Genomic DNA, 25062 nt, shown 5'->3' on the forward strand with positions numbered 1-25062 from the left:
AGCTCTTGGCACATAACAGATGCTCAACAAATACTTCTTCAACGAATGAATTTAAAAGTGCTAAAAATACGCAAAGAATAAAAAAACTTTTTGTGAGGCGCAACGATACCCCTACATTCAGAACAAATACGTCGGTCCAGCCCCGGTCCTGGGAGCGAGCGCACCGGATCCAGGCGCTCCGAGCGCCCGTGAGCTCCGAACGCGCCAGCCGAACCGCTAAGGCGGGGAAGCGGCGGGCCCAGGTCAGGAGGCAGCCGACGGAAAGGGCAGGAACGCAGGAGAGCCGCCGGCGCGCGCGGAGCCGGCCCGGGACGCGCGCTCAGGCCGCCGGGGCATCGAGGCTTCGGCGGCTCGGGCTGCCAGTCAGAGACCGGAGCAGGCGCGCCCCGCCCCCCGTGGGCGGCCCCGGGACCTGGCGGCGCGGGGGCGGGGCCTGGCTCTCCGCGCCGGGGGCGGGGCCGGGCCGGGCGCTCGGGGCCGGTGCAGGGCCGGCAGGTCCGCGGGCGCGACCGGAGCCCCGGCCACCAAGGGGTGCGACCCCCCACTGGCCCCGCCTTCCCGGCTGCGGCCCGGCCAATCAGAGCGGCTTTTACTGGAGGGTGGGCCGAGCCGGCCCAGCTGCTCGGAGGCTCTGGCATGGTAACGTCCCCGCGCGGGGGTGGAGGGGCCCGGGGCGGTCCCACAGCGCCCCCGGCGGCTCGGGCCGGGGCTGGGGGGGCGGGGAGGCCGCCGGGGGTACCCGGGACCCCGGGGGAGGGCGAGTGGCATGAGGGGCTAGGAAAGGGAGCCCGGGAGGGGGAGGGGAGTGGGGATTTGGGGGAGAAGGGGCGGGGAGGCCATGATGGAGGATGGCGGGGTGGGGGGAGAGGAGGGTTGAGTGAAACGTGAGTTGCGGTACTGGGTGAGCAGGGGGAAGGAAAGAGAAGGGTGGGTTTCTGGAGAAAGGTCGGAAAAGGCGAAGGGGTGGGAATGTGGGAACGGAGGGACAAGGGGAAAGCTGGGGGCCACAGTTTCTCCTCCTGGGATATTTGGCGTGCAGCACGCCCCACCCCAGACCCAGTGCTTGTTTCCTCTGGAAGCCCTGGATACCCCGTAAGACCACTTGGAGACCCCTTCTCTTTCGTTTCCCCCTCATTGTCTCCTGAGGTGAGGAGGGGGCATTGTCTCCTGAGGAAAGAGAGGCTTCTGCCCCCATCCAGTGCTGGATAGTGCAAGAAACGAGAAAGCAGGGGACCCTTGGTCCCAACCCTGGCTCTGCCATCAGCAAACTGTAACAACTCTGTGTGACCTTGGGCAAGTCACTATCTTTCTTTGGGCCTCTGATTTCCCATCGGATTAAAAAAAGGGGGGGATGCATGAGAATGATACCCCAGATCTTTTCCAGCTTCAAGATGGGGGTGGTTCTTGAGGAAAGAGTTCAGGAGAATGGGTTCTAGGATGTGGGGAAGCAAGGGAAAGAAGGCTGAAGATGGAGGCGAGGCCTTCAGCTGGGGCTGCAGAAAATCCCCTGGGATGGGGGGGTGGGGGATGGTAGGCACAAAGCGTGCAGGGCTGGAGCGGGCTAGTCAGCGCCTACAGAATCCTATTGGAGGGATGGAAGAACTCTGGAAGTCACACAGGAGGTTGAGACCTAACCCAAGAAAATGAAGACCAGAATAAGGTCTTCATTGTGAGGAGATGGCAGGATCAGACAGAAGCAATGGGAGATGTTTCTAGTGAGACGGCCAGTATCTTTGGGGAGTAGGAGGAATGCTAAGCCTGCTGTAGAGAAGTGGGGACTAGGATGGTCTTGAAAACAGGGAGGGGCTGGGGCAGTTTGGGGCAGCTGAAGCAGGTAGACTGCCGGGTAATCAGCTCGTCTCAGTCTCCGTGGTATTTTTCTTTTCGATGATAGCTACTCTTTCTGAGAGGTGTGCTTTCCAGCTTTCATTTTCCAACACAAATCCCCTTTAGGGAGGGAGTCAGACCAGGCCAACCTTGGGGTCTCCTGGAGGATTTCAGGATTGTGTGTGGATTGGGGTGAAAAAGAACACAGGAAAATCAGTTTGTAAGAAATAGCTGTGGCACCATCATCCTTGCTGGGAGGCAGCTTTGTAGAGTAGTTGAAAGCACAGGCTTTGGGGTCAGACTGCTTGGATTCCAAACCTGCCTCTGCCACTTAATCTCTTAGAACCTTGGTCAAGTTACTTCATCTTTCTGAACCTCAGTTTCTTTATTTATAAAATGGGGCTAACAATAACCTCTTAGATGGTTGCAAGGATTAAATGAGTGTTTGGCATGGTATCTGGCTCGTAATAAGCGCTCAATAAATATTGTTAGGTGGTATTATTCCCTCTTTCCATGCTCTTCCTTCTGTCTCTCCATTCTTGCTCTTTTCTCTTTTTATTCTTTCTTCTGAATCTTTAGTTCTGAGGTGCCCTTAGTTGTGAAGTCTGAGAATTGATTGCACCTTGGTGGGGGGGAGGGGGGGTTCGTTCCACTGTCAGGGGTGAACATATGATAAATGGTCTCTTCATCATCTCTCTCCAGCCCACAGATCTGTTTTTGTTCAAGGAAGACACAGGATCTCCTCTTTTAGCCCCATTTCCTATATCCCTCTCTCACACGAGTTACTTCAGAGTCTCATCCCAAAGTGTAATAAGACCCAAAGTTGTACAGGCACTGCAGCAAGTGAGATGGGGCAGGGGTGTTTCAGGAAGGAAAGTGTACACATTGCACAAGGGAAGCTCAGGAAAGGGAGGGCTTTGGAATTTCCATGGTAATTTATGTCCATTCCACTGCTCTGTCCTCTGCAGGAACTGTCCAAAAACAGTCCAGCATCTGGATCCTGGCCAGGGGTCTCCATTCTAAGTTAACGATGGTCAGTGCTCGCTTCGGCAGCACAGATACCAAGTGAAAGATGGTCATATACAGTTCATTTTTATATTATTTAGATTTTCCCATGCCAGTATTTGATTCCAGTTCTTTTTCCCCAGCCATATAGACAGCCTCTGCCAGGCTCTTCCTCTCATCACAGGCTGCCTATACCCAGAGACTTTATACAAATGGACCTGAGCATATGCACACACATGCACACATTTGCCTGTTTCGGATATTTCAGGATGCAAAAATCTAATAAGGTTAAGGATGAGTCTGCATTTGATCACAGTACTTTGTATGCAGAGCCCTGACTAGACACTCAAGAGGAGGCTTAAAAGGAGAAAACACAATCTTGGAATAGAGAAAAATCTGAATAGAGAGACAAGCAGTCCTGTCTGGGAAACACCCAGCAAACATCCACAGGTCATTGGTGCCAAGTAGTGCAGCATTTATCCTGAGGGGACACAAGTAGGTAGGAGTGTGTATATGAATGTAGGATAATAATAAAGGTAATCTGAAGGGGGTGAATATTGGGTCGTCTTGAGCAAAGAGAGACAGTGGGATAAGAGGAACACGTGGCATAACCTAACAATTGCTGTGCAAAGAGGAGGGAAGCCATTGAGTCCGGCTGAGCCAAGAAGAGTAGATGAGCCTTGTTGAAAGGCTTTGAATGTTAGGTGAGATTCTGTAGGGTGAGCAGTAGGGAGCTATCATTAGTCCTCAGGGAAACGTTGGATTCTTACTGATTTAACCCACAAGGGTAGTGGGGAATATGCTAGAGTGAAAAAACAGACCTGTTCCCTGTGGCAAGGACTGTGCCCAGAGGGTAGGACTGGAGGGCAGACTGGATTGAGTCCTGGTTCTGTCCCTGACAGCAGTGGGGCATGGGACTGATAATCCCCCTTAGTTTTTTCATCTGAGAAAGGAGACTACCTTGGGTGGTTGCCAAAATACCCTCCACATCTGCCATTCTGTGTTTCCTGAATAACTACCACGACTTACTAGTGGCCGTGTTTTGTGGGACCTGCCAAGACCATTCAGCCATTAAGTCAACAAACCTAAACACCTACTGTGTACCAGTCAGGGGCAGTGCGGAAAATACAGTGGGGATAGAATATCACCGTGAGCAAAAACAGGCCAAGTCCCTGCCCCTTAAAATTTAAGGTCTGGTGGAGGTAGCAGATAATTTCATTGATCTTAAGACTCATATTTTAACATTTCTTGTCAAAATACATCTTTCTTTAGAGACTATGCGTGTGCTTGTGTGTGGGAGGGGCAGAGAGAGAGTGGGAGAAAGAGAGTCTTAAGCAGGCTTCACACCCAGTGCCTAGCCCAGCACAGGGCTTGATCTGCCGTGAGATCATGACCTGAGCCAAAATCAAGAGTCGGACCCTTAACTGACTCAGCCACCCAGGCGCCCCAAAGATACATCTTAAAATCGATGAAGTATCATAATTTAAGTGGTGGCATTCAAATTTTATTAGTGCCACATAAAATAATTGTACAATCAACATGCAAATAACTATAAAATTCTAGTGGATAATTGCTAAAGGGGGAAGGTGCATGGTACACGAACATGCAAAAGAGGGCTCTGCTAGCCTGGTCCATTGGGTTGGGAGGAAGCTATTCCTGAGGAGGCGATGACTGATAGATGAGAGACCTGTAGGTTAGGGGTGTGGGGTTGGCAGGAAGTTTGTGCCTGGCAAAGGTGCATGCCTGACGTGGGAGCACTAAGAGGAGGTGAGTGTGGCTGTATGGAGCACAGACCCAGGATGAGGCTGGCGCAGTAGTTGGAAAGCAAACCTCCCACAGCTTTTCAGGCCTTGGGTAGGGGTTTTGGTCTCTACCCTAAGAACGGTGGGAGCCACCAAATAATTTTAAGCAGGGAGTAACATGGTTGGAGGTGCATTTTGATGAGCTTGTTATGGCTGCTTATTACAGTGGATGTGGGGAGACTACTCCAGGAGATTGGATGAACAAAGGGGTGCTAGGGTGGAAGAGGAAATGGAGAGAAGTGGATGGAGTCAAGAAATGTGTACGAGGTACAATTAGCAGGACTCCATGATGTGTTGACAAGGAAGAGGGAGGTGTGGAGAATGACTCACTGGTTTCTTTTTCTTTTCTTTCTTTCTTTTTTTTTTTTAAATTTTAAAATGTTTTATTTATTTTTGAGAGAGAGACCATGTGAGCAGGGGAGGGTCAGAGAGAGAGGGAGACACAGAATCCGAAGACAGGCTCCAGGCCTTGAGCTAGCTGTCCGCACAGAGCCCGACGCGGGGCTCGAACCCACAAACTGTGAGATCATGACCTGAGCCGAAGTCGGACGCTTAACCGACTGAGCCACCCAGGTGCCCCGACTCACTGGTTTCTATCTTAGACAACTGTATGGATGGTGGTGCCAATCTCACATGGGCACCTTGAGCCTAGTAGGACCAAAGATGGTTATGCAGCATCTGGGAGGTCAAAGAGGATCCTGAGGCAGCTAGAGGTAGGCAAGTATGGCACAGAGAAATGGGTTTCCTCCCATATTGATTAGTTTCTGATTTCTCATGCTGAGGACGGTCTCAAGCAGGAGCAGCTCTGAATACAGCGCCAGAGTAGGTGAACACTGAGAGAGGTGATTCAAGTTGGAATAGTTTGGCTTATTCCCTTCTCTTCTTAGGACAAGATGGGTGGGAAGAGGTAGGACAGATATTGCTAGAGGTAAAGATTAAAATGCATCTTTAAATGCTGAGCCTTCTCAGCACAGGGGTCATTGGGTAAGTAGGGAAATAGGGCAGCAGTGAGGTGTCTCCTCTTCAGCCAGCTACCACCTTTCCCTAGAACTCTTTCCTCCCTTACACCTTCTAACCTTCAAGCAAAAAGAAGGAAGGGCAGGACCTTTTGGCTGCATCTACAAGCCTCAGTTCACTTAAAAAAAAAAAAAAATATATATATATATATATATTTGAATAGGTGGTATAATCACATGGTTACAAAAGGGCATACATACAGCAAGAAGTTTCCCTTTCCACTTCTGTCCCCCTTCTACTGATTTCTTGGATGTCATCTTTTCTTTCCAATCTTCATACAAACAACCCCCTCCCCACTTATTAATGTATCCTAGAGATTGCTCCTATCAAGACAATGAGTATCTTCATTCTTTTTTATGACTGCATAGTATTCCATTGTATGTTTGTATATAATTTCATAGTTACCTAGTGATGGATAGTTGGGCTGATTCCAATCTGTTTTTACAAATAATGCTGGAATAGAAATGTACATTCATCATTTTGGCCATGTGAGGCTGTATCTATAGGATGAATTCTTAGAGTTGGGAGTGTTTGTTCCTTCATTTGTTCCTTCTTGCATTCATTCAATATTTATTGAGTACCCATTATGTGCCAGACACTATCAGGTACCAGGAGTCCAGCTTTCAAAAAGTCAAACATGATCCCTGCCTTCATGGAATGTTACTATACTTTAGTAAGGGGAAATAGTAATAATAATTACAAAACTGTGTACACACCAAGATACTTAGAAGGGAATCAGAGAATAAATGGGAAGGATCTGCTTTAAATAGTCAGGAAGTCTTGTTAGAGTAGGTGATATTTAAACCAACAACTGAAGGATGGGATGTGACAGCCAGTAGGTGTGGGACAGGGAGACCTAGGCTGTTCAAAGTCTCAGCCGCAGGGAGATGGATTTGGGACCTATAGGGGAGGGGGAGTAGAGCTGAAGAGGAGGGGGTGATTGGGAGTGGGAGGTCTCAAAGAGTAAGCGAGTGACTAAAGATGAGGCCAGTTGTAGGAGGCTGGCAGTGAAGAAAGAAGGAGGCTAGTGCTTATGAAGGTATAGTGACTTTGTCTAGAGGGCTTTGGGGTTGAACCTAACTGGGTGAATTCAGGTAGGGGGACAGGAAAAGAGGTCACTTCCTCCCTGGATACTTTGCGAATGCGAGACCTCTGTTTAAGGTATGAGGGAGGCTCAGCCTTTGTCCACAGACAGGAGAATGGATGAAAAGCCTTGGGAAGAGCTAGTCTGTGCCTGTGGTACAGCTGCCTCCATCTTTTCTGTGGCTATGGCAAAATAAAGATGACTTTAAAAAAAATTTTTTTTTAATGTTTATTTTTTTTTGAGACAGCATGAGCAGGGGAGGGGCAGAGAGAGAGGGAAACAGAATCTGAAGCAGGCTCCAGTCTCTGAGCTGTCAGCAGAGAGCTTGCCACGGGGCTTGAACTCACAAGCTGTGAGATCATGAAGTCTGACGCTTAACCAACTGAGCCACCCAGGTGCCCCTAAAGATGACTACCGAAGGGGCAAGGCCCGCTGGCTCTTGGCTGGTGGAAGAGAACAGACCTACCCAGGGCTCAGAGCTGGGTGTGGGCAGGAAAGTGGGCCAGGAGACTCTTTCTCTGAACTTTGTGCTCCTTTTTCATCCTCACCGCTCTGCTTCCCTTCTGCGAAAGCCCATCTCTTTGCCCATCCTGGGTCCTATGACTTTTCTCTCCCTCAACAGTCGGTTCCCGATTCTGGTCCCCGGCCCCCAGCAGCGCCTGCCCCCTTCCCACCGGGGCCCCCCATGATGCCACCACCCTTCGTAAGTTTCATGTCTTTCCCTGGGCTTGGCTTTTCCAGCCTGCAACCCCCAGCTCCCCAGTCCCTAGCGCTGCTGCTGCATCGCCAGCACGGTTTTGTGTAATGCCCCCTCCGCTGTCCTCGATAAAGGGGTGGTGTTGCTTGGGCATTGGGGTGGGATGAGCTGCTCTTAAGCTCCCAGTCCATAAAGTTGCCAGCTCCCCCTTTGTCTTTTTGTCTTTGGGATGCGGTGGGGCTAGGGTAGAAGTGGAAGGGAAAAGACCCTGCTAGTGTGAGGGCGTGGCAGGCTGCCTTTCTCTTTCACTACTCCTTATTTCTGTTCTTTCAATATGCCACAGAAGGCAGACTGAAATAGTGGCTGGTGGTCACAGAGTTGGAGAAAAAGGGCTGGGAGGTAGGGGACTGGGGGATTTGGGTACCTGGAGTCCTGCGTTTTGGCCCTTCCTCTGAGAGGCCTCTTTGGGGAGAGTTGGTGAAGAGGTGGAGCCTTCCAGCCATGGTCTGGCAGCAGTTACACGCCCCTTTTCCCTCTCCCTTCGCTATCTCTGAAGAAGCTGTGTGCTTGCTTGTTAGACCCAGAAGACCCCCCCCCACCCCCCCCAGTTATCAGTCTTTCTCAGTGGTGAGGAGCAGGCAGTTTCATGCTTTGTGCTTCTCAAACAAAAGCCTCGAAATTGCCTCAGAGCCGGGGTGGAGGGTCGAGAGGGGTGGGAAACAAGTGGATATTCCCTGATAGGACAAGGCAGTGCCTTTTCTGCTCAGTATCCCTTCCTTTCCTCATTTCCAGATGCCCCCTCCAGGAATCCCCCCACCCTTTCCTCCGATGGGACTACCTCCCATGAGTCAGAGACCACCAGCCATCCCCCCAATGCCACCTGGCATCATGCCCCCAATGCTTCCACCGATGGGGGCGCCACCACCACTCACACAGGTAATCCTCTCTCCTGCACCAGTGCCTCAGAAACCTGTGAGCCTACCTGGGGGAGGGTGGAGTGTGGGCATCTGGACTTCAGAAAATAAGGGGAGAAGAGAGGGAGCTTTAGCTAGGGCCATGAGTATTTGTCTGCTGAATGACTGGAGAACACTCTCTGGGTAAGCTGAGAGCCCAGAACCTGGGGATTGTCTGAGGGAGTGCCCGTGTGAAGGTCATGGCCCCAAATGGAATCTCTCAGGAGCCTGCCTAGCCCATGCCTGCCCTCACCTTGGTAGCTGGTTTTTGTATTCTTTGTATCCCTAGATACCAGGAATGGTACCTCCCATGATGCCAGGAATGCTGATGCCAGCGGTGCCTGTCACCGCAGCGGTAAGCACTGGGGGCCAGCAGGAAGCAGGCTCTGCACTACAGCCCTGTGGGTCTGACTTGGCGTACAGGGATATGGCCTCCATTCCTTCCCTCTTCTCATTGGATCCACCCTGGTCCTGTCAGCACTCCCCGCATTCAGGTCCTCCTCTCCAGCCATGTACTCTGCTCTTCTAATTTCTCATTCATCCCCAATGGCATGTACTTTCTCTCTTGTTATTCCTCACTGTGCCCAGCTCCCTTAAGGAACACATTCATGGCTGACACTACTCTTGCAGAGCTAGCACTGTGGGCTCTTGAATACAGTCCCTCTTCACATCTTCTTTGTCGCTGAAGGAAGCAACAGCACCTGGGGATCCCACCATACCTTCTTGTGCCATTGCTCAGTGTAGTAGAGCCTGGGTAGGGTGTAGCATTTGGCATCCACTGTGGCAGAGGGGTCTCAGAGGTTGACTCAACAAAATACTCTCACCTGAGGAAAACAACAGAGCTCCTATGCAGTTCCCCTTAGGGCCCTAGAGCCACGGCCCCAGAGGGTGGGGAATGCCTGTTTAGGGAGCAGAGGTCCCTGGGAGCAGGACATATGGATCCTGGCCTGGCCTGCTTCTTCATCCCCCATGGCCTGGGTCCTGGGGGCCACTGGGCTTGGCCCCAACCCTTCCCCCTCCTCTTTCTTCGGCAGACGGCTCCAGGTGCGGACACAGCCAGCTGTGAGTCTTCTGGGGGTCTGCTCACCCCAGGCTCGGAGGTTGGGGGGTACAGGGGAGAGGGGACCATGGACTAGAGCCCACCCTGGATCATGCCTGTTGGGATGCCAGGGAGCCTGGGATGTTGATGGGACCAGGGGATATTTATTGGGGATGGAGCAAGGGAGGAATAGGTGGGATAAGATGGGGGGTTGGAGTAAGGACTTAATGTTTCCTTTGGCTTCTTTTCTAGCTGCTGTGGCTGGGACAGGCCCTCCGGTGAGTTCTTCCAGCTCAGGGGTCTCTGGGTTGAAAGGCTGAAAGTTGGGGGGCTGATGGTTAAATCTTTGGGGTGAGGAGGAGAAGCTTTGGGAACGGAACCTTGACCATCATTCTGTGCTCCCCCCTCCCCAGAGGGCTCTGTGGAGTGAGCATGTGGCCCCTGATGGCCGTATCTACTACTACAATGCTGACGACAAGCAGTCCGTGTGGGAGAAGCCCAGCGTGCTCAAGTCCAAGGCAGAGGTCCTGAGCGGCGCTTTCTGGCCCTTCCTTTCAGCTGCCCTGGCCCTTTCAAGTTCTTGGCCTCCCCTGAATCTTTAACCATACACATGGTTCCTCTGATCCCAAGATCCCTGACCACCCCCCAAATTCCCTAGGGTCTCAGGAAGTCTGCCGTCCCCCATGTTGAGCCAGGCCAGGTGGTAACTAAAAACTCCCATGTCCTCTATTCACTGGATCACCGTAGCTCCCCCACCTGTGGCTAGAGGACTTGCCCAGTCCACTGATGTCCTCTGCCCATCCTCTTGCAGTTGCTGCTGTCTCAGTGTCCCTGGAAAGAGTACAAGTCAGACACGGGCAAACCTTACTACTATAACAACCAGAGTAAGGAGTCTCGCTGGACCCGGCCCAAGGACCTTGATGACCTGGAGGGTGAGGAGGGGGTGGGCCTGTGCTGCGGTTGTGGGGGGTGGCACTTGCCACCCTGTGACCACATTGTCTTTTCCCATTGCAGCTTTAGTCAAACAAGAGGCTGCAGGGTGAGTGACTTGCCCACCTATCCATCCAAACTTGGGGCCACCTGAGGGGTGGGAGTGGATCCTCTCTCCATGATCCCTACTCTGTGGAAGAGCCAGCTCTCAGTCTCCTTGTGGAGTGGTCTGCTCCAGCCCCAGTCCTTCACAGGATAGAGACCAGCTGGTCTCTGACTCTCCCTGTCTTTGCTCTACTTGTGGACACTGCCCTTCTGGCTCATCTATAGGAAGCAGCACCAGCAGCAGCCACAGATACTGCAGCCGCAGCCACCTCAGCCCCAGCCTGAGCCCCCACCTGTGCCGCCTGGCCCCACCCCTATGCCTATGGGCCTTCTAGAGCCTGAGCCAGGTGGCAGTGAAGATTGTGATATGTCAGAGGCTGCCCAGCCTGTGGAGCAGGGGTTTCTGCAGCAGCCGGAGGAGGGCCCCAGCAGGTGAGGGCTGCCCCCTGAGGCATTCCAGATACTGGCCTCAAGCTCCCAACCTGGTTCAACCCTTGAATTCTGCCAGGCCTCTTGGGAAGGGTATGAAGATCTGGGCTTGGCCTCAGAAGGGCAGAAAAGGGCTGTTCTGGGGAGCCAGGAGAGGGTGGCATGTTGCTGATCACATAGAGCACTGAAACTGGGGACTGGGAGATGCTGTGGCTGAGTCCCCTTTGCCCCCCAGTGCTGCTGGACAGCATCAGCCACCACAGCAGGAGGAAGAGGAATCAAAGCCAGAACCAGAGAGGTCTGGCCTCAGTTGGAGCAACCGGGAAAAGGCAAAGCAGGCCTTCAAGGAGCTGCTGAGGGACAAGGTGCGGGGGTGGGGCTCCCAGGGTAGGCCTGGAGGGGGCTGGAGGAGGGCAGGCCCCATGACCCCTGCCTGCTCCATTCTAGGCTGTCCCCTCCAACGCCTCGTGGGAACAGGCCATGAAGATGGTGGTCACCGACCCCCGTTACAGGTAGGCCTGGGCAGAGGGAGCCAGGCCCTCCAGACCGTGTTTGTGAGAGCAGTGGGGCCAGGGCCTCTCTGAGAAGCCCAGCTCAATACTCAGGCCCCAAGCGGGCCCGAGTCAGGAGAGCAGTAGAAGGGCAAGGGTATAGGGGAAAGAAGCTGGAGGGCCTCCAGAAGGAGGAGGGGAAAGGTATCTGATATGAGACATTCAATAAATGCTTGTTGAATTGAATTGATTTGAATTGAATTAATTGGGGTGAGGGGGCTGGAAAGGGTGGAGGCCTGACTGCACCTTGAGCAAAAGGGCCCAGTGTTAGCGGTATCTTGGAGCCCAGTCTTCCCCTCACTGCCTCCCACCCCTCCCCTCATCCCAGACACCCATCTTGCGTCCTTGCAGCCTGCTGTGCCCATGCATGGACCCCTCACTCAGTTCTGTGTGCCGTGACCCTGCTCAGTGGCTGTGCTGGGTGGTTTAGGCTGACTCCTCTTTCCCCACCCCACTCCTACCCTCTCCACCCCAGTGCCTTGCCCAAACTGAGTGAGAAAAAGCAGGCATTCAATGCCTACAAGGCGCAGCGGGAGAAGGAGGAGAAGGAAGAGGCCCGGCTAAGGGCCAAGGAGGCCAAGCAGACCTTGCAGCATTTCCTGGAGCAGCACGAACGCATGACCTCTACCACTCGCTACCGGTCAGGGGGCCGGGCTGGGGTGGGGCCTGGGAACCCTGAGAACACACGGGCCCAGGGTCTCTGTTCCCTGCCTGCCTACCCACGGCCCATATACTCCACAGGCGGGCAGAACAGACCTTTGGGGAGCTGGAGGTGTGGGCTGTGGTCCCTGAGAGGGATCGAAAAGAGGTTTATGATGATGTCCTCTTCTTCCTGGCCAAGAAGGAGAAGGTAATAGTCACTGACTGTATCCATCAGCCCGTCTCACTTTACACTGTTCATGTCTTTGCATCCTTATGGACCCTGGTCATCATTTCTCCACTGCCCCAGGGTCCCAGCTCCTTACACAGAAGCTGGTGTGGCACTTGCACATCTCCCTGTTTCTGGCCTGGGCCTATAGCCTGGGTGTGGGAGGGCAGGAAGGCATCTATGAGGGGTTGTTCTGTAAACTATACTCCTTCCCCTATCTGGGAGCATGAAAGTTTGGAATCAGGCCCTCCTAGGGTGCCTTTGCTACCTGTTTTCCCCGAATGCTCCTCTGCCCAGGCCCACTTAAGTAGCTCCGACCTGTCCTGCCTTACCCTGACCCTGACCCTGTGGCTCCCCAGGAACAGGCCAAGCAGCTCCGACGTCGCAACATCCAGGCCCTGAAGAGCATCCTGGATGGGATGAGTAGTGTCAACTTCCAAACCACATGGTCGCAGGCCCAGCAGTACCTCATGGATAACCCCAGCTTTGCTCAGGACCACCAGCTGCAGAGTAAGCTCGGGTCTCCACTCCCGCCTGTCCCTTCCCCTTTCCTTACTGGCCTGGGACCCCACTCTCCAGATTGGAGATGCGAGAATGCCGAGTCACTCCCTCCCTCCCTCCCTCTGGTGTCCACTGTTGACCTGGACATTGTGTGTCTTTGGAGGAAGAGCTCTAGGATAGGTGTCAGAAGACGAAGAGACGATGGTTTTTATAACTCATGTGAATACGGTCTTAAACTATCATGGCACCGTGGGCCTTAACCAGTCACATGTGTTATAGGGAGCTGTTGTTGGCCTGTAATCACTGGCGATATCAGAAGTTTATCTTCTAAACTTGCATCAAAGCCTGACTGATTCCCAGTTCCGTAGAACATAAAACCTCAGATTCTGAGATTGCTGGTTTCATATCATTACTTCCAGTAACTGAATTCACAAGAGCTGAATACATCCTCATTTTTTTCCTTTTACATTAATGAACCCTCCTCCAGAACCACCGTTCCAGTAGCTCTCCCACATAGCCCTCTGGCCCTCTTGCCCACCACCCTGGGCTATCCTAGCATCTACCAAGGCAGCATCCCTGAACACTGAGGCTGCCTGTGAGGGTGTCCCACTGGCGCCGTACAGGCTGAGCCTTCCCCCTGCATTTAGACATGGACAAGGAAGATGCACTGATCTGCTTTGAGGAGCACATCCGAGCTTTGGAGAGGGAGGAGGAGGAGGAGCGGGAGCGGGCCCGCCTTCGGGAGCGGCGTCAGCAACGCAAGAACCGGGAGGCCTTCCAGGTATCTTTTGCCCGCTGGATTGGAATTCTGCTCTGCCCTGGACCTCTTTGCCCACACCCTGCCTCCTCTCGGCTAGGCCTCCTGTTTCATCTATGCCTCTTCCTGTCCCACCTCTGCAAGGCCTCTCTGTGCCTGCAGTTCTGCTCCTGCTGTGTACCCTCAACCCTAGGCCTTTCTCTCCCTACCGTCTCCTCTCTCCTCTAGGGAGACTAGATATATGCACCACCCAGAAACTGCCAGCAGAGAGCACCCTAAAGGCACAGGTTGGCAGCTTGGCCAAGTTCATTTCCCTTTGGTAGGGAGCCAGATAGGCATAGCTAGCTTGTCCCCCAGCTTGGAGGTGGCAGTGGTGGTGGGGGGCAGGGGTGGGGGATTACTGAGATGTATCACTTTGGGAAGCTGAAAGCAGACTACAGGAAGAACATGCTGCAGACAAGTTTCTATTTCTCTGCCTTCTAGCCCAGCTTCTGCTCACATTTTAGTTTGTTCCTGTTTGTATTTACATTCTCTCCATTTGCATTGCTCTCTGCCTGTCCATCTGTATCTCTTCATCTCTGCCTCCTTTGCCTGCATTTCCTCAATCTGGATTGTTCCTGCCTCTCCCTACCATCTCCTCTCTTCCTCGCATCTTTGGCTCTGTGTCTCTCCCTGTCTCACTCTCCCTGTAACTGGCCTCTCCCTGCTCAGACCTTCCTGGATGAGCTGCACGAGACAGGGCAGCTGCACTCTATGTCCACCTGGATGGAGCTGTACCCAGCGGTCAGCACTGACGTCCGCTTTGCCAACATGCTGGGCCAGCCGGGTAAGGCAGCCAGGCTCCCCCTTCTCTAGCCTGGCTTCCTGCCCTGCCAGCCTCTCTGCACCCCCACTCCCTCATCCTGTCCTCGACCCCACCCCCAGGCCTTGGGAAGCTGCCGCCCGCCAGGCCCCCCTCCCTCCCTCCCCCGCAGGCTCCACCCCTCTGGACTTGTTCAAGTTCTATGTGGAGGAGTTGAAGGCACGATTCCATGATGAGAAGAAGATCATTAAGGACATTCTTAAGGTGAGGGAGGCCTGGGGTTTTGGGTGGATGAAGGCTGGGTGCAGGGCACACTCTCTGGACAGGACTTCCTGATAAGTCCTGTTTTGCAGGAGCATTGGAGCTCAGTTCAGCAGATATCTACTCTGATCCCTTACTGTGCATTGGGGACACAGAAATTTAAGTAAGATACAATTTCTGTGTATAAGGAGCGCATGGCCCAATAGGAAGATAGACATGACACCTATTATACAGAGGGGCAAGTGCTGTTATAGAGACAAATGTCCAGAGAACTGACATTTGAACTATACCTTTAAGAACAAGTAGGTGGAGAAGGATGGAGGTCCTGGGCATAGGATATTACAGGAGCAGAGGCAAGGGAGTGGAGAGGCCGTGGCAGGTTAGAGGAACAAGGGCCACAACTGATCATAAACTGGTAGCTCACAGATGTGTTCCTTCTGGCCTGTACTGTTTTAGAAAACTTTTGAATTTGTTGCTAATATTTTAAAATTGGGAGGTTGGACATAGAAATCTGAGTCTTCAGCTTCTTGTAAAAATATGGATTATTGGGGCACCTGGGGGATTTCAGTCAGAGAAAGTATATTTCTTTGTGGAAGTCAAGAACGTTCAAATACTCTGGGGAGGCAGTATGCCCAGCAGTTAGGAGCAGCACTGGAGGCAGACCACTTATTAGTGGTGTGACCTTCAGCAGCCTATTTAACCTCCCTCAGCCTCAGTTTCCTCATCTAAAAAACAGGGAGTTTTTACCAACATACACCTAATTACTGAGGGGAATAACTTGGTACTTGGGTGACAAGGGTCTGAGACCAAAGCTAGGAATGTCCCACTGTGCACTCATTGCTTTGAAATCCTGTGTTTTGCTTTACAGATTCAGGTGTTGCATCTTAATACCACATTATTTCTCTCTTTAAAAAAAAAAAACAAAAAAACACGTAATGTTTTAAAGTTACTTACCATTAGGTAAGACATACCATATGGTCTGTGGCTTCCTGTTTCCCTGGAACCACACACCCCAGTTTGGAAGTAGAGCCCTATGTATAAAATGCCTTACATGCTAAAATAAGAAATTTGGGTTTTTATCTTGTAAGGTACAGGGAGCCAGGGTCAGATGATGTCTTGGAAGAGCTACTGGCTGTGAGTGTAGAGTGGCTCCTCTCAGATTCCGTGCTTGTGTCCTTAGGGATAGGTGGTGATGGGACAGTATTTGAAGCTTTAGGACACTGAAAGTCCTAGTGGCAAGTGATCTAAACCTATTTTGAGCTTGGGCCATCCTCTTCAGACTCAGCCCAGCCTTCTCTCTCCTGCTGTTGGGGCCCTTTGGTAGAAAAGTCAGAGCAGCATGGGACTCTGGAGGCAGGGTTAGAGGGAGGTCTCTCCTGGCAGGGAGACCAGACAGGAGGTCACCTAGGTGGGAGACGAGCTCGGCAGGGACAGTAGGTGAGGGAGACCTGTAGTGCTCCAGCTGTTTCTGAGACGCCCTGAGTTTCCTCAGGGGCACGTTGGGACAGGCAAGAGGAGCTGAGTGAGGGGAGGGATTTTATGCTCCTTCCTCTAAGTACAGCAGCTTCTCTTTTATATATTGAGGTTTTATGTAAGATTTCTGTTGAAAAAATATTTCTGCTGTTGATAAACAAGGAAGTTTAAAATCAGTAAGACAGAGTCACTCAGAAGTAGGTTGGATAGATTTTGTGTGTGTGTGTGAAACTGAGGGCAAAGAAGGAGTGAGTCCAAGTTGGTGGAGGTGCTTGATGGTAACGTTGGTAAGGATTCAGGAGGAATAGGGCTGAAGAAAATAGAAATTCCATTTGGGGAGTTCGTCTCAAAAGTAACCCGGGGCAGGGAGAAATAAAGCAAATACTGTATTTTAAATAGGATTATCATGTAAAGTAAATATTTAATCCCAGGAGAGCTAAATTTTATTGGATGCTTACATTTTAGTGACAGAGTACCTGGTCTTGCTGACAGGCCTGTAGGAGTCCTGTACTCACTGAGTTCTATCTCACCACATCTCCTGAGAAAAAAGCCACTTTAGATAGTTCCCCTTCCTATTCCCCCTTTTTGGGCTCCTGCCTATGGAAGGCTGAGGAGCTCAGGAGTCCCTGTGGTCATCCACCAGCCTGGAAGGCTGTGAGGGCACCTCTCACCTCATAGGATAATACAGAGAGCCTTGGACTTGGAACAGCTGGAAGCCAGAAGATTGGGTCTGGGAGATCCATGAGGGGTGGGGGTGGGGGGGTAAGGGAGGGGAGGGGGGTGGCTCACAGGAAATGAACTCTCTTGGGATCTGTTGAATTTGAAGTTTCTGTAAAACATCCAGTCTATTATGGGTCTGAAATCAGGAGGGAGGTAGGGCTTGAGATTGCTAGGGACAGTGTAGATTGAAAAGACTAAGTGCTGTTCCCAGGCGAACAAGCACATGCAAGAGAGGTACTAAAAGAGGTCAGAGACCGGAGGGCAGTATTGAAGTGAGCAGCAGAGGTGCAAGGACCGACCAGTCAAATGAGGACTGAGAAGGGTCCCTTGGAGTTGGCTATGAGGAAGATATGAACACATTTAGGAAAGCAGTGTCTGTGAAGAGGGTAGCGTAGTAGGTACTACACAGACCTTAGGGTCAGGTGACTCCTGCCTGTTAATTGGTTGAGATCTCTGCAAGTTATAGAATGTCTGAGCCTCAGTTTCCTCATCTGCAAAATAGGGATAATTTATGTGCATGGTTGTGAGAAGTGATAATATTTGTAAGTGTTTTGCTTATAGGAGGCCCAATAAATGTTTATTCATTTTCTTTTGTGCTGCATTTAAAGATTGAATCAAAGGAAAAGCAGCAGAGGTTGTTAGCTTGAGGAAGGGAAGAGCAGGGTGGACAGGATGTTCCCAGTAACAGTGAGATAGGAGCTTGATGGAAGGAGCCAGTGGAGAGGTGAGATTGGAGCTTTCATGTCCCTGAGAGAGAGAGACTGGTGCGTTTAAGAAGGGCTGGAGCATGGGTTGAGGAAGTGCTCTTGGAATGAACAAGAAAGGCATGCTCTCTGTATTGTACACCTGTAAAGTAATACAACACTGCATGTTAACTAACTGGAATTAAAATAAGAACTTAAAAGAAAGTGCATAGACTGAAGGCCAGAGCAAGTTAAGTGCGGTGTGGAGGGAAGGGGAGGAGACTGGGCCAGTGCCCCAGCTGACTCAAACTCAAGGGGCTCTGCTTTTCACCAGGTTGACATGCGCCAAGTGAGATAACTTTCCAAAGCCTCTGCTTTATTGAGGTGTTGTGAAGCATAGATGTGAAGCCCTGATCCTGGCTCAGGGTGCTTCAAGAAGGAGAGGAATTTTTAGTAGTGTTCTGGAGATACACACCCATGGCCTCTATTTCTCCTGTGGACTAAGGGGTCTGTATGGGCGTAGTGCTTCAATCTCTGGGCTTTGGTGCCAGAAGGACCCGGGGTGGAGTTCTCGGTCAGCCATATACTGGCTGTGAGACCATGGACAAGTGTTCTGGTTTCTCTAAACCTTGGTTTCTCCTTCCACGTAAAATTGGGAGGCCTGGAGCTATGCTTACATTTCCATACTGAGGATTAAGAGATAATGTATGTGAAGTGCTCGACATGGTACCTGGCACACAGTAAGCACTCCAGAATTGAGCCAGAGGATGGGGCCAGCAGGTGTTGACTGAGAGTGCAAGGAAGTTATTGAGCAGTAGGAGGGCCCCACTGGGGCCTGGCCTTAGGCCCAAGGAACAAAGAATTAATTGTGAGAAACCCAGGCATTTGTCAGGAGACGTGGCACACACACATACCCTGCTCCTGCTCCCCCCATGCAATCCAACGCCCCCCCCTGCTCAAGCTTCCTGGGACATCCAAACCAAGGGCAGGCATGGGAGGCTTAATCATCAGATGGTGAAGACTTGGACAGCTTGGTTTCAGAAGTGCATCTGAGTCCCACGGGTCTCTTCTGGAGGCTGGGGGACTTCTAGAGCATTCTGTAGTGTGACCTTCTGCCAGCCCTGGAGGCCAGCTTCAGGGTTCAGGCCCGTGCTGGCTTCTGCTTCATGCACCGCTGTGCCCACAGGACCGGGGCTTCTGCGTGGAGGTGAACACAGCCTTTGAGGACTTCGCTCACGTCATAAGCTTTGACAAGAGGGCTGCTGCGCTGGACGCAGGCAACATCAAGCTGACCTTCAATAGTGTGAGGGGCTGGGCAGGGCGGGGATGTAGCCAGGGCTCCATTCTCTAACTCATCCCTCTGTCTTGTTCCATTCCTTCTTGTTCACTGCCCCAGTGTGACCGTACCCCCTGTTCAGGGGATGGCAGCAGGAGCTCAGACCCCAGCTTCCCTCGACCTTTCGTATGCTTGAGTGGGGCCTGGGCACCCACCCTCTTGGCTGACCCAGTTCTGCGTCCTTTCTGTTCTCAGCTGCTGGAGAAAGCAGAGGCACGGGAGAGAGAGCGCGAGAAGGAGGAGGCGCGAAGGATGCGGCGCAGGGAAGCTGCCTTCCGAAGCATGCTGAGGCAGGCCGTGCCTGCTCTGGAGCTGGGCACTGCCTGGGAAGAGGTCAGGGCTGTAGCCTGGCACCAAACACCACCCCCTCAGTCCTGACGGCAGCGGTGCTTCTCCACCACTGAGGGCCCACCCCAGTCATAGCACAGCTCGCGGCCAGCTTCAGCTCCCTTCCTTCCTCTGCCCCAGCCCTGCCCTGTGCTCATGGCGGTGTCCGTGCCGTGCTGGGGCTGGTCTGATCAGCAGTGCTCTCCCGTTCAAGGTCCGTGAGCGCTTTGTGTGCGACTCAGCCTTTGAGCAGATCACCCTGGAGTCGGAGCGGATCCGGCTCTTCCGGGAGTTCCTGCAGGTACTGGAGGTAAGGCAGAGCTTCTGACCCCCTGCCCCTGTCTCAGGCTTGTTATGAACACCCAGTACAGCTCAACAGAGACCCCAGTGGCCTCCTACCCTTGGGGCTCTCCTTTCCCTGCACAACCAGGGGATGTCTGACGTGGTCCTGGAGAGGCCTGAGGCTCTAGCCTGAGAGGAGGAGGCAAAATCAGATTTTCGGGTGCAGGGTTCTTGGGGCTAACCCTGGTGCCTTCCTCACCACTCCTTTTGCTTCTACCAGACTGAATGCCAGCACCTCCACACCAAAGGCCGAAAACATGGCAGAAAGGGCAAGAAGCACCACCGAAAGCGTTCCCACTCGCCATCAGTGAGTTGGTGGGCAGAAGGGATGTGGAGGGAGGCTAGATTGTCTTTGGGAAATAGGAACCACGTTTCTTGTTTTTCCCCTACGTTACCTCCCCTTGGAGTGAGATTTGAAAATTCCTTTGGCCCTGCATGCTCCTCTCTGTCCCCAGTTCCCAGACTTGAGGGCTTCTGGAGGCCAGAGAACCTGTGGCCTGACACGTATCTGCTGATCTGCCCAGGGTTCTGAGTCGGAAGAGGAGGAGTTGCCCCCACCGTCTCTCCGACCCCCCAAACGGAGAAGGCGGAACCCCTCGGAGTCAGGCTCTGAGCCCTCTTCCTCACTTGATTCGGTTGAAAGTGGGGGTGCTGCCCTTGGAGGACGGGGTTCTCCATCTTCTCGCCTTCTCCTTGGATCAGGTAAGCAGTTGGGAGCTGGAGAAGTTGACTCAGATGAGGGAAGGCCCTCGGGGAGCCCAGCCAGTGCCCTGAGGTTGGAGGTGGAGTGGATCGGGTAGGAAGAATGTCCCATCCCTGCCCAGGCAGGAACTGGGAGAAGGAAGGAAAACTGGACTGACAGACACTTCCTCAGATAGCTCCCTGTCTAAAGAATGAGGACTGTGGCAGAGAAAGGGACGAACCCTGCCTTCCCTCCTCCCACGGGACTTACTGGGCATTTTCTATCCCTAGATCATGGCCTTCGGAAAGCCAAGAAACCAAAAAAGAAAACTAAGAAGAGAAGACACAAGTCGGTGCGTAGAGAAGGGACTTCTACCCAGGGCCCTGCCATGTTGAGAGAGCTCTTCAGCCGCCTCCCAGGCTGTCCTTCACAGGAACTGAGCTGGCGGGCTCTGGGCTCTTACAGAACAGTCCTGAGAGTGAGACAGACCCTGAGGAGAAAGCTGGCAAGGAGAGTGATGAGAAAGAACCAGAACAGGACAAGGACAGGGAGCTCCGGCGGGCAGAACTCCCCAACCGCTCCCCAGCTTTTGGAATCAAAAAGGAGAAGGTGAGAGGCTGGCACCTGACCCCAACCCAGTCAGCACTCTCTTCAGGCCTCTGTGGCCCTCAGGGGAGGCTGTGGGTGAGCTGTGCCTTTGCTCCACCAGACGGGCTGGGACACGTCGGAAAGTGAGCTGAGCGAGGGCGAGCTGGAAAGGCGGCGGCGGACACTCCTGCAGCAGCTGGATGACCACCAGTGACCCGACGAGCTGCTCCGCCTTGGGTCTGTGTGAGGCTGTGGATCCTAGGTCACCCTCACCATCTGCACTAGACTCCTTTCTTAGTCTGGTCTGTGTCCACTCTTCCTCAAGTAACCCCACCCCCAACACACCACTGCTGGCACCCCCAAGGTTGCTTGTGGTGTTCTAGGGTCCTCCACTTCCTGGGCAACTAGTGCAGTCCTTGCCCTCAGCCCCAGACCAGAGATTGGTGTGCTGTGTGGGGTGGGTGGCGCCAGTAGAGAAATGTGAGAAGGGGCCTCTAGGGAAGAATGACAGGTTGGTGACAGGTGGGGTCCTTACCCTCTAGCACCAGTGCCTGCTCCTGCCTGCCCGGGCCCTCGGGCTCTACCACTCCTTCCTTCAGCCCCGGGACCCAGTATACGTGTGTTTTGTTTTGTTTTTGTTTTTTAAATAATATTTATAACATGGCCAGTGGCTCTTTTATCTTCTCCATATACTGCTGGGTAGGCTGCTCTCACGTGTGGCCACCAGAGAGCACTAGTGTCTCGTGGCAGGCCAGCCTCCCTTTGTGTGGTTGGAGCCCACGCAGCCTGGTTCCCCTTCCCCAGGCTCTTGTGCTCACCTCCCCCAAGCAGATGGCAGCTCCATGCAGCCTCCTTTCCGTCTCCAAGGTTCAGGTCAGGCCAAATGGCCACCCTAGTCCCCACACTGAGAAAAAGGAGACAGAGTCAGGCCTGGTGCTTCAAGCCTTTGTTGAGAGAAAAAAGGTCTGGGATTTATGTACACGAGAGAAGGGAGGTGATACATGTACAAAAAGAAGTGGCTCCCTGTATTCTCCTCCAGGGGCTGAGAAGAAACTGGCAGGAGACTAAGAAAATAGCTAAGACCACCATGTCCCCTGCCCCCTGCCAAAACAAACCCTTGCAGTGGAGAGGAAGTGAGGATGCTGATGTCACACCCTTTCTCTAGCTATCCTGGAGCAGGGGCAGGGGCAGGGAAAACCTCTACCCTTCTGCTCACTTCAACAAGAACAGAGTCAGCCTAGAGTGGAAAGGGCCAAGGGCAGTAAGCGTGGCATCTTTCCTCTACCCTTATCACCAGGGCACAGCTGGGTGGGGCCCAGGCTTAGGTGGGCCTTGCTCCTGGTAAAAGATGATCTGAGACTGGTAAGGTACTCCCTAAGTCTGGATACTTCCAGACCACAGCTGACCATGGAGCTGCAAAAAGGAAGGGAAAAAGAAGGGATAGTTGCTTTCTCCTCTTGTCCCTCTGGCCTAGTGACAAGGGCCTACTGGCCCCAGTATAGGCTAAGGCTAGAAATGATTTTTCCCAGCCCTGAGTTGACCATTGGTGACCTTTCAGGAAAAGAAGACCCTGGAGGGGCAAAGTGCAGTACTAGAGGCACCAGGGGAGTGTCAGGCCCCAAAAGACCCAGTGCCCACACTGACATCAGGCACGTGCAGCTCTGAGTGCTGGGATGGATGCTGGGTTGAAAGCAGCATAGCCCTCTGCTGCACCCTCAGCCAATTCCAGGGCTCCAGGTCCACAGGTTGGACTTGCAGGACTCTGAGAGTTGAAGTGCTTCTGCCACCAAGAGGGCCTTAGTGGGGGCCTGGAGCCCGAGGGGGCCCATTGGGTGGTGCGGCACTCCTGGCTTGGTGGCGAACGACAATGGGCTGGCGGTGGAGGCCTGTGGGAAAAACGGAGGCCTGTGAACAGGCAGGGAGGCTGGGCCAGGCCCGCCCTCTGAAGAACAGTCTCTTTAGGAGCAGCCCCACAGGCAGAGCCAAAGAAAAGCCAGCCATGAGGCCAATGAGGGAGAAGCTTAAAGGAAGGTAGAGGGAATGATCAGGACACTTCTAGGGCTCTGCATTTTCAGAGGACCAGGTGGGGGTTACTAGAGACCACTGGGCAGTGGCAGAAACAAAGTAGACTCAGCAATAGCCAGAAACTGGGGAGAGACCCCAGGTAGACTGAATATCAGGGTACAGGTCAAGGATCACAAAATACCCCCCTGGGCAGAAGCTACTGCCAGAGCTCTTATGATGGGGATGGAGGGGGCACAAGTCACAAAGGATACCCAGGCCCAGGAATGGAGCCTTAGCAATGAGAAGTGGTAGCCTGGTCCTGCCTGCTCTGGAAACTCCCTGCCCCTTGAGTCTTAGTAGAAGCCAGGACAGCATTAGTGGGAGAGAGAACACTTCCCTGAGGGCACATGCAGGGGACAAGCCATGGTTCTCAGAGCATGGGGCATGCAAGTAGAGAAGTATATGCCCCCATCACCGCAAGGCTGCCAGGGGATGATTCCAAGTCATGCAGGGGAGGAGGTGCCTGTGGGCCCAGCAGGAGTCCTGGGAGGTGGGCATGCAGAGGGGACAGCTGCGGTGCCCAGTACCTGTCAAGGGCCCCAGTCTTGGGGGTTAACAGTTTGACTCATCATGGTGGGCTGCATCGCAGAAGAAGCGTGAGCCCCGCTTGGCAGTACGGGCCGTGAAAGGGACACTCTTCAGCACTGTGGCCCAGGAAAGAGACACAGTGGTCAGGCCTCATGGGGATGGGGTGGGAAGAGGGCCCAAAGGGGTAGGGTTGGAGTTTGGGAGCTGGGCCTAGTGGCCAGACCCAAGGGAAGGACAAGGGCCCCACCTGTAATGATGTCCTCAATGGTACCGTCCTTCCCCTCGTAAACAGGCCGATGCTCCTTGGCCTGGCGCCTCCTCAACTCTGCAATTAGCTCCTGCTGTTGCCACTTGTTCCGCTGGGACGGGGTCTGGGGCCGAGCATGTGAAGGGGAAGGGAGTCATCATTAACCTATCATGGGACTGGTTCCTGGTCTGAGATGCAGGTCTGAAGATGCCCTTGATTGTATACAGCAGCCCACTCCCAATCATTGCCTAGGAATCCCCTCCCAAAGCCCCTCTCCCCAGCCTCCAGGCTTGGACCCTCTGGGTGGTCTCTGGGCTCCAGTTTTCCACCTCTCAAGCTCTTTCCCCACCCCCTCCTAATCCTTTGCTGTGCTCTCCGCCATGCCCCAGCTCTTGGTCCCACCCACCTTGGCATCCAGTTTCTTGGCTTCCTGAGCCAGCTGCTTCTCCCGCATTACCTCCTCCTGCTTCTTTCTAGCTTCATTCTCTTGTTCTGCTTCCTAAGAACCATGGGAGTTGGGCGGGGGGGTGAGGCTCACACAGGCTTTGAGGGGAGGGGCTGACACAGAGGGTGGAGAATGGGTGGCAGTGGGGCCAGCAACCCCAGGTGGCCACCCTCTGGAGGGGCACTTCCTGCTCCGAACAATGACAGGAAGGGCCTGGGCTCCCACCCTGACCACCCGTTCACAGCTGAGAGGCCTGTGGCCAGCTTCCATAGCTCCCTCCCAGGACTCCGAGGACTTGGAGCCCAGCCCTCCCTCCCCCTACCAATTTTCTTCCAGCCAAACTCCTTTTGAAAGGCCTTTCTTCCGCTCACCTTGTAAGAACGAATGAATCGGACAAATACCGGGAAGAATACAGAAGGGGGTGTGGTCTTGGGACTCTCACCGAAGTAGCGCACAACTGCATTGTAGGCCTCCTGGGGAAGGGGTGGACAGAGGGATCAGCCTGGCAGAGAAGCCTGGCTCCCCACTGGGGACAGGAGGCTCACAAAAAGCAGAGCTCAAGGCCAAAGGAGGAAAACCAGCACCAGCCCTGTGGGATGGAAGAGAGCCTGGGGCTCCCAAAGCTCCTTATAATATGTCCCCAGGGGCAACTTCTACGCACCCCGCCCCCCGCCAATGCCCCTTCTCCACCACGTACAGCCAGCCAACCAACCATGTGGTAAAAGTTCTTTGGTTCAAGAACCAGAACAAAGTTCACTTGGAGGGACACTGCTCCCACCTGCCTCCACCCTTTGCCCACCTCGGCTGTCTTGGCATCACGCTGGAGCTTGTCCAGTTTGCCTTCGTTGGTGCTGAGGAAATTCCGAAGGACACTGTTGTCATGTATGCTGCATTCCCGCCGGATCAGCTCCATGCCACGGCCCAGCTCCTTCACATCTAGCAGCACGTTCTCCAGGGACACTGTGGTCACCAGAGCCTGGGCTGAGGCCTACCCAGGGG

At 53.3% G+C, this 25062-nt stretch overlaps 2 protein-coding genes across 10 annotated transcripts in view; one reads left to right on the top strand and one right to left on the bottom strand.

Annotated features, from left to right (window-relative positions):
- Positions 1–603: 603 nt before the first annotated feature.
- On the top strand, positions 604–21443 carry PRPF40B (pre-mRNA processing factor 40 homolog B). 5 transcript variants are annotated; one of them, XM_039241382.1, is made up of 26 exons: positions 604–639; positions 7358–7438; positions 8225–8368; positions 8675–8740; positions 9420–9447; positions 9677–9702; positions 9838–9948; positions 10236–10356; positions 10439–10463; positions 10685–10891; positions 11124–11253; positions 11336–11400; positions 11915–12079; positions 12181–12289; positions 12667–12817; positions 13456–13589; positions 14277–14391; positions 14540–14631; positions 18691–18807; positions 19036–19173; positions 19382–19477; positions 19730–19816; positions 20034–20211; positions 20482–20543; positions 20657–20800; positions 20901–21443. In XM_039241382.1, exons 1-26 carry the CDS (start codon positions 637–639, stop codon positions 20991–20993), a joined length of 2688 nt encoding a protein of 895 aa, XP_039097313.1. In that variant the 5' UTR covers positions 604–636; the 3' UTR covers positions 20994–21443. The 5 variants fall into 5 exon arrangements, with proteins under 5 accessions (XP_039097313.1, XP_039097316.1, XP_039097315.1 ...); XM_039241385.1 differs by having other exon boundaries at positions 10236–10308; XM_039241384.1 differs by having other exon boundaries at positions 9420–9429.
- Positions 21444–21710: 267 nt separating this feature from the next.
- FMNL3 (formin like 3) overlaps positions 21711–25062 on the bottom strand; it is a 54567-nt gene continuing 51215 nt past the window's right edge. For 3 of the 5 annotated variants that reach the window (XM_039241425.1, XM_039241424.1, XM_039241421.1), the window contains 6 exons: positions 24863–25023; positions 24435–24536; positions 24025–24117; positions 23619–23742; positions 23371–23487; positions 22582–22665 (listed from right to left, as the gene is read on the bottom strand). In XM_039241425.1, coding sequence (XP_039097356.1) covers positions 23396–23487; positions 23619–23742; positions 24025–24117; positions 24435–24536; positions 24863–25023 — 572 coding nt within the window. In that variant the 3' untranslated portion in view covers positions 22582–22665; positions 23371–23395. Of the gene's footprint in view, positions 22666–23370; positions 23488–23618; positions 23743–24024; positions 24118–24434; positions 24537–24862; positions 25024–25062 lie in introns of all 5 variants that reach the window. The other 2 variants (XM_039241426.1, XM_039241423.1) reach the window with 1 other exon arrangement.

The sequence above is a fragment of the Hyaena hyaena genome, unplaced genomic scaffold (genome assembly GCF_003009895.1).
Source record: "Hyaena hyaena isolate Hyena2069 unplaced genomic scaffold, ASM300989v1 scaffold_192, whole genome shotgun sequence".
NCBI lineage: Eukaryota > Metazoa > Chordata > Mammalia > Carnivora > Hyaenidae > Hyaena > Hyaena hyaena.

Coding starts and splice junctions, on each gene's coding strand:
- PRPF40B (XM_039241382.1), top strand. Junction 8,741..9,419: donor CGGTGCCTGTCACCGCAGCG/GTAAGCACTGGG, acceptor TTTCTTCGGCAG/ACGGCTCCAGGTGCGGACAC. Junction 9,949..10,235: donor TGCTCAAGTCCAAGGCAGAG/GTCCTGAGCGGC, acceptor ATCCTCTTGCAG/TTGCTGCTGTCTCAGTGTCC.